This window comes from Opisthorchis viverrini (assembly GCF_000715545.1).
Source record: "Opisthorchis viverrini unplaced genomic scaffold opera_v5_525, whole genome shotgun sequence".
NCBI classification, from domain to species: Eukaryota; Metazoa; Platyhelminthes; class Trematoda; order Opisthorchiida; family Opisthorchiidae; genus Opisthorchis; species Opisthorchis viverrini.
In genome coordinates, this window is record NW_008752176.1 from 70,472 (window position 1) to 79,252 (window position 8,781).

The 8,781-nt window shown below is 45.0% G+C and overlaps 1 protein-coding gene across 1 annotated transcript in view; it reads right to left on the reverse strand.

The window, feature by feature from the left end:
- The window catches only part of T265_15456 (hypothetical protein), a gene marked incomplete at both ends in the record, with an annotated part of 43,562 nt that overhangs the window by 14,639 nt on the left and 20,142 nt on the right, over positions 1-8,781 (reverse strand). The window contains 3 exons of the mRNA XM_009178193.1: positions 4,198-4,402; positions 4,439-4,548; positions 5,520-5,720. Of these exons, the coding sequence (XP_009176457.1) occupies positions 4,198-4,402; positions 4,439-4,548; positions 5,520-5,720 (516 nt within the window). The remainder of the gene's footprint in view (positions 1-4,197; positions 4,403-4,438; positions 4,549-5,519; positions 5,721-8,781) is intronic.

The window sequence follows — 8,781 nt, forward strand, 5'->3', positions numbered from 1 at the left end:
GCCTAACCGCAAGTCAGCGGCGGTTCGCCAGAGCAGTCAACGTTGCCTTAGAGCAAGTCGCCGCAAATTTCCATCCCCTCAATGTGGAACACCAGAAGTGTGTGTTAGTCAAACTTTGTTCATGAATCAACTGGGCCTGTTAGGCCTCGCGAGTGTCAGATCCACACTCCCAAGTACAGCTCGATAGGCTATGGCGGTGCACAAATCATCACACTGCAGAAAAATCCCCTCTTCATGATCGTCTCTTTTTTGAACTCCAAAAATCAGGGAAATAAGCAAACCAGAGAATGAGGGAACCATGGACTGTTGAGTCGCAGTTACCTTCATCAAGTCCTCCAGCACGGGACAAATATAGAAGTTCCCCATTGCATGAAGCTGTATAGGTTAATATGACTTCCCCTGAAGAGTGCTTCGAGTGGATTTGAATATCGCAGTGAACATGTAACACGATAACTGTAATTGAGAAAAATGATTAAATCAGACAGGAGAAGAGAGAACACCCTAGGAATTAGCCAGAATCGCTGTCTTTTCGGAGACTCTGTCTTGCGTGAAACATATCATTTTAAAACTTGAGTTTCTACGCCAATCTTGTCATCTGACCACTGTTCACTGTTTTAACTGTCTGATTACTGACTTTGCATTTCCGAATCCTGCTTTTTGTTTGTCCACCATTCGGAACGGTAGAATCCAGTTGAGACTTGCCAAAACATATATTCGTTGAACTCCGTATTCTCAAATGAGGTTTAGTCTTCTGGATGCAAGCCAGCCACTCAGGGTACTCAGTTCGTCCTCAACGAAATGACCGTCGGGGAGGAACATCTTGTTCCATCATTCAACTATTGTACGTCCGTAACTGGGAGATAACAGCACCTCATACGCCCAAACGACCAACTTCATAGACCGATGCCCAATGGCTAGTCAATTCGGTCAAATCGCTGGGCTACTACTTAAGTGCAAACAGTTCGGGAAGGAGAAAACACCGATCAAGAATTGTTGACACGGCTTAGGAGATTCCGGGCCAAACTCGGCCCGGATATTGTTAGAAAGATTGAACACCATAAGATGTACAGTATGGAAACAGTGTGCTTTGACTTTGAAAATTCCCGTACTGAACAACACAAGCGACATGATGAGAAGACCTCTTGAATGCATCTGAACAGCTGACGATTGTTAGGTCAGCCGAATCGATCGCATTGGCTTTCGATTACATTATACCAAGGAAGCTGCCATATGATTACTCAAAGGACCAAGGATTTCGGCATTGACCGTTAGGCCGAAGGATACCAAGAGAATGATCAAGAACCATCGGTAACGAGTATTTCAGTAGCCCTAAGTTTGATCGAATATTAGTCTCAGGGACAAGATAGCAACGAACTAAGCCGCCCAACAGGCATGGTATTAAGTATGGGGCACCATGGGTGCTGTACTTCATCCAAGTTCGAATCCGGTTTACTAAACGGATTTCACGGGAAAATCTCTCACGGTCCCAGCCTGTTAGGACAAACAAGTGAACAGCGATTATTAACCAGAATGTGTTGCACAATAGGTCACGGATCCCCGTAGAGGACTTCAGAATTACTCAACCATGGACTATGGATTTTACGGGACATTTGAGGTACATGTGTGGTCAAACCTATGGGGGGCGATTTCGCATACTCGAAAACACTGGTCGGTGGACACATGGTCCGGTGGAAAACAGTCTACAATTTTTCACCAAAGAGTCGAATAACTGCTGCCCCTACACCCGCCTGAAGAATCCCAACAAAGACGGATGCACTTATTCAGCTGTGTTTTTCGAGATTTGCTGTGAATTGCTGAATGGTCATGCGATTGTGCAGTTCTTTGACTTTCTGCTCCGCTCATTATGGTATATTAAAACGCACGGTAGATTCAGCTCCTTTTATGGAGACAAAGGAAGATTATTGCAACCGTATTTAAAGGGTTATCACACAATGTTCGACAAAGTCTTGCTGGAATCTCTGTGGGCAGGCGAGAAGCGTCGATCTAAAGACCCTCGATCCAGATTGGTTGACATTCTGACCGATCAGCTCCGTAGTCGGCACGTGACACATCCGTCTAATTAACGTGATGTCAGGTTATTAGGGGCGGACGAGATCCGACTAGACTTTTATGATTTTTGCAGAGTTCCATAAATTGAAGAAACACTATGAGTATTTACGGAACTAATGTGTCCTTCAGGAGAACAGGACGGTGTCATTTATCTTGTAAAATCAAATCACGGAGCCTAGTCTCAAATTCATCAACGAATTGCCTGCTTTCTCCGGATGCTATTCCATGAACTATGTGTCTTCCCGCCATTTAAACATGTGACAGGCTTTCCATGCATGCATGGAATACGTAAAGGTAACAAAAGGTTCAGTTTCTAAATAGCGTGGTATGTCCGAAAAGAACGTTATTCTCCTCAAACATGCTTCCTTATACTTATGAGCTCGACGCTCTAAATCGCCTCGTAGACAAAAAGGAAACAATATCAGCGCCTGAGCCCAGCGGAAAACAGCTAGAGAATCAGTACTGAAGTGGGAGGAGTTCACGATGCTCTCGTTCAGATGATTTGGTTGTAGATAGCCTTGAGGCGGCTGGCAATGGAAGTCTGCTGCATTCTTCGAAAGTTGTACCAAAAAAGTCGTTTTAAACCGGTGTCCTTATGAATTAAGGCAGTCAGTTATTTCTTATCGAGTAATCTCTCCCATTTGGCGAAAAAATCCTTATGAGGCCTCCACGTACTACCTTCCAAGATTCATTTTGAGCAAACTGTGTCGAAGAGATTTAAACCATTTGGGTATGGAAGGTCAATACGTTTAAATGCGATGGACAGGCAGTAACCATGCGACTTGCAGGCAGCTGAGAAAATATGATACGAGCCCCGGAACCAAAGGTTCAGAGTCGAAATAAATTTCTCAACATTTCCATTGCTCCTACCCAAACTTAGGTAACCCAGTAGTAGCTCAGCTCTCGCGCTTTCTAATCGAGTGGGAGCTTCCTGCCGAAAATGCGAAATGACCAAACAACCCCATTTTTGAAGTAATGCTGAAAACTCCCATGAACGGTTTCGCTTTCCTTGGGGCTCATCAGGTAGGCACAGTCCCGGAGTTTCCGCCAACTATTGTCCGTCCGAAAAGAACGTTATTCTCCTCAAACATGCTTCCTTATACTTATGAGCTCGACGCTCTAAATCGCCTCGTAGACAAAAAGGAAACAATATCAGCGCCTGAGCCCAGCGGAAAACAGCTAGAGAATCAGTACTGAAGTGGGAGGAGTTCACGATGCTCTCGTTCAGATGATTTGGTTGTAGATAGCCTTGAGGCGACTGGCAATGGAAGTCCGCTGCATTCTTCGAAAGTTGTACCAAAAAAGTCGTTTTAAACCGGTGTCCTTATGAATTAAGGCAGTCAGTTATTTCTTATCGAGTAATCTCTCCCATTTGGCGAAAAAATCCCTATGAGGCCTCCACGTACTACCTTCCAAGATTCATTTTGAGCAAACTGTGTCGAAGAGATTTAAACCATTTGGGTATGGAAGGTCAATACGTTTAAATGCGATGGACAGGCAGTAACCATGCGACTTGCAGGCAGCTGAGAAAATATGATACGAGCCCCGGAACCAAAGGTTCAGAGTCGAAATAAATTTCTCAACATTTCCATTGCTCCTACCCAAACTTAGGTAACCCAGTAGTAGCTCAGCTCTCGCGCTTTCTAATCGAGTGGGAGCTTCCTGCCGAAAATGCGAAATGACCAAACAACCCCATTTTTGAAGTAATGCTGAAAACTCCCATGAACGGTTTCGCTTTCCTTGGGGCTCATCAGGTAGGCACAGTCCCGGAGTTTCCGCCAATATGTATTCTCGAATTGCACAAAATTAGCAGAATACGCTCATTTGTATACCAATTTGGCTTTGACGGGAGACTCACCTGGAAGCCAGATGAATCTCCCGTTTACGATGTCTTTAACCAAATGGTGTAACCTGGGCTCGAGTGGGACATAATGTTGACGGAAACTCGGAGACTGCGCCTATCTGGTTAGCTCCAGCAGGGGGAAACCGGTCGTGCGACTGGGATTTCGCTTAGAGACAAGCCTCACACTAAGCAGTAAAACCTTGATTGTTGCTTTGCATAGAACAGCCACTCAGAAGAACAGCAATACTGAACTCTCTGAGAAGGGGTGTGACCTTATCACTTACCTGTATGAAGAAGGGTAGTCCAGCAGATCGTCTTGTGGAGCAATATCCTCCAACACGACGGACACTCGATAAAGGAATCATTCTAGCGCGTCGGACAAAAGCATCCAGTTCCTCCTTATCTTCTGAGTCGTGTTCATTCAGGAGATCGAGCAATACAACATCCAGCCAAATAGAAGGTAGACTTTTCAGTTTGTTTTCTTTGGTGCTAAGATGGTATAGTTAGTGCAGTACGCTAAATTACCTGAGTAAACTGGAGCAGAAGCGAGAAAATCCAATCGAACACTGTTCTAAAGCACCCCGATGACGACCACACAACAGTTGGGTGCAGAAAAATTGGCTGGTTTTTAGAACCTGCAAAGAATGAAAACAGGAGGGAAATTAGGTGAGGAACGACAGTAAAGGATAGCAAAACATGCCTGTAGAGGTTTCCCAGGTGAACAGCGATCACATCCAAAGAGAGTCCCTTGGCAACATCACCACCTCAACTCCCACAGACATTCTGCAGTCACTCTCATCATGCAGCAGCCATTGTCCCCATTTCATGGTCCTTATTATGGTAACCCTTCCTCCCACCTTGTATCGGGTGCCACCTTGCACTAACCAATTGCTTCACTCACCTGTGTTCTTCCATCAGCCCTACCACGTCACTGCACTGAGCTGTCGAATCGGTCATTTCGTCTCTTCCGTTTTCTCAGGAATGAATAATCTCTTGAAATTCTCATCCATCAATATAGCATCGCCTCTCACAACATCCAAATTTTCCAGATTGAAGTAACCACATTTCTCTAGAATGCACCTTGAGTTGTCTGGTTGTTGTGTAAGTTTCTCACAGGGATGCCCTGACCTGCTCCTTTTCTCTAAAAGCTGCTTGTTGCTTTATAAAGAAATACGTTTGCTTCAGGTGATCCTCAACTATCTTGTTTACCTCATTGGTTGATGGCATCGCCCCTCTATTTTTATCTTCAACCTTGTGTGGTGAGCATCTTATTTGTTACCCCCAAGTAACAATCAGGCAGCTAACCATAGAATCGGGTTGGAGATAGGTATGGACAATCGCTAAGAGCACTTCGTTAGCTTTCTTACGCCCACTGAAACTACGGTTTAATCCGGTAGCCGACCTGCATGCTAACGACGCAAGTGGTGGGACCCAAGGAAGCAGCTGTGAACCGAGCGGAAAAAACTCCCGAAACCTGTTTAAGAAGCTGTTGCTTCAAATACAGGAGTGATTTTGGCCAAAGAACATCACATCACTAAAATAGGTTCAAAGCTACAGAAGAACACAGGGAAAGAGATAAGTGGGAAACAGCACAGCATGAACATACCTGATCATCAGAGAGTTTACGTCCCGAAGCAGATGACATCCTATTCGATGTGGAGGGTGTGTGTACAGGAATGAGCCCAGCGATCTGAGGAAGGCAGACACCCAACAAAATGGATAACTCGCGCACCGAGCGCCAACAGCAGACAGTTAGATATTCAGGGAATTTCCGAGTCTCACTGGCATCCGATAAGACATCTGGGTCCTAAAGACACAAAAAACACAGGAAAGACAATCAAGCATCACGATCGATCCAAAGACCCTAACTATGAATGAGAATTTACACTCTCCTGATTCATCATTAATGCTTTCGCCTTGCATTGCAGTGAATTACCCAGCAAACACAGAGCCACTGGTGGCCAAAGGCAGCCAGAGGTGGTTAACATCCGAGACATTCGCTTCACACTCAAGCTAAAAAATGTACTAATTATTACATAAAAGCCTTCTGAAAGCCAGAAAAACAGGATAGGTTGGATGTTGGAACCCTATTTAAAAGGTCTTCTTTGAAACTGTTTTGTCTGCATGCACAGTCGATTCAATGTGCGAAGTCCGGTTCTCGCAAGCTGACTAATCGTCCACTCGCTCGTTCTTATTGTTCGTTCATTTTTGCGACGCGCAGTGTAAACTAAATGTTCTGTATATTTGTAATGTACTATTCATAAGGTTGCTGAAAATCCATCGACAGCCCAGATGAGTGCAGATGAGTGTATATTCGCTAAATGTTATGTACTTAGCTACCTGTCCTTGAATACATGAAATTACGCACAGAGTGTGTCGGAGAGATAAAGACGTTATCGGTTCGGAAAGGGTGGGTTACCCATTCGAGTCTGTTTACTTTGTGGACGCGGCAACATATGGGAGCATCAACACGGGTGTAAAAATTTCAGTAACTGCAGCAACCCGAAGCCCGCCTCCAACACACTGGTGAAATAATAGTGACCATGTTACTGATATGCCCGCTCCAATGGAACAACTTGGACATGACTGGACTTTCAACAGCAGCACGACCTACGCCGTCGGCAGCAGATCAGCCCAGAGAAGACCAACCCAACAACATGTAGGTAATTCGCTGGAAGGTATCTAGTTATACGGTTCGTTTTCAGGTGAAGTAATCCCATTCTGAAAGCAACATTATCGTACCTTCGTTCACTTTCCATTGTGGAAGACACGCAATGCCATGGCGCGCAGTGTCCCAATATCCCTCAAGTATAAGCGTACGTTGCCCTTTCTTCTGCGTCGACATCATCCTAATTTGCCAAAGGACCCGAGAACTTCCTTTTGTACTCCGAGATGGCCAGCTTCTCAAGCAATCGTCAGTGGTACCCATATCCACGCTGGATTGCGCACGCGTCAGCAGAATACCCGGTTGACAGCCACTATGCACAGTGAACTAACACTGCTCAACGTTGTGCCTGACATCGATATTGTAAGTCTGTGCGGGCCGTCCAGAAAACAGAGTTAGCCGATTCTCGCAAGTGCGTCGGAACTGTCGGGAACGAAATCATTAGTGGTAGGTGTACTTTAGGGTGCCTCGAAACCTCTTGACGTCAAAGCCTATTTGCAAGATACAACCAGTGGACTGCAATTGGCTCCTGATAGTGGTTTAATGTCTCTAAATGATCAGGAATGCGTGCCTCTACATCCGTCACGTATCGTTTGCGACAAGCCAGCCAAATTGTTCGAGGACAAATAAAGGGACATTCTGGTCATTACAGATGCGATGGATGTGCTGTTTGTGGAGGCCGGCTTGAGGAAACAATAAATTTTCACAACTGGACACCCCGTTGAGAACAACTTCTGTTCAAAAGCAAATGCCGATTATCATACTGGTGTCTCACCATTTGAGCGGCTACCAATAGAGATGATCAAGTCTATTGATTATATACACTTGACGTGCGTAGGTGTGATGGGGCGATTACTGGAGTTTTGGGTTGACGGTTCAGCGCGTCGCTTTTACAAATTGTCGCAAGCGTTAAGAACAGAAGTTACACAGCCACATCCCCAGCGAGTTCCAAAGTCGTCGACGCCCTCTTGAACACAATAATCTCCTGAAAGCCATAGGACCTGTTGTACTTGCAGGTTTGAATGATGTCAACGTTTGTTTATCGCTGTGTATGTATTTTCCCACCCGATTCATTAATTTGATCGTAGTGACTTTGTACGTATTTGTGTGTAGCTGTACTGAGTTTTTCCGATATATATGGACCACCGGCTTTCGCCTACAATGTATATAGCTTGGTGCATTTGGCGGAAGATGTGAGGGTACATGGACCTTTAGATCGGTTTCAGCACTTCCCTCTGAATATTTTTTCGGTAAACTGAGGAAAGATGTTTCCGAGCCGTGCAATCCCCCCATCCAAGTACAACGACATATTGCTGAACTGTCAGCATCAGATTCTGCTGACACGCTGGATTGTCTGCTGACAGATGACCGAGCGGGAGGTGCACCTGTTCCATCACATGGATTACTCTTCCGCTCGTTTTTCCTCTCTCACTGTACACGAGACAACGCAGTCCTTGTTGACATACACCCGTGCATTATTGCTAAGCTTACATTCCATTTGAAAAGATTTGATGGGTTCCTTTTTTTACACACCCCCTAAGGTCACATGATACTCATATATTCCGTGCTAGTCAACTGAATGAACATGTGCTCGTTCAGCCTTCAAGTCGCATTACGTGCGAGCGTTTTGTTCGTCCAATGAATGATAAATTCATTAATATCCCACTGTTGCACTCTTCTGAAAAATAAAGCTTACGGCTGATAATCTGTTCTCAACCTGCTTCTAATTTGAGTTCATTCATTTCACTGCCTTCCTCATACATGTAAGTAGTGTTCAAGGTCTTAGACACCGAACAGTTCGGGATTGGATGCGAAAAGAAGTTTTCTGATGAAAGAATCATTTCTCGGCGGACCTTTAATAACTACGATGCCTTGGAACGCCGGCTAATAAACAGAGGCGGCAGACCGAGCAGCATCACGCGCACTGTGACGTTCAGTAAGTTTGGTACGCTTCGTGCAGAAATGTAATTGAGGGTCAATGCGCCTTACCTACTCAGTTCCTTGCAGTGCTAAACTCTAGCGACGGCACCTCGGATATGGAGCCACAGATATACTTTTCGAGGCGATATGCCATCCACGAAAGGTAATTTTTTGTAGTGACCAATCCATTTTCCAGAAAACTCAATACAAAGTACTCAATCAATAATGATGCACTCCCGATCGGTTCTCTTGATCCACGTGAGATTTTATGGCAGTGGATTGC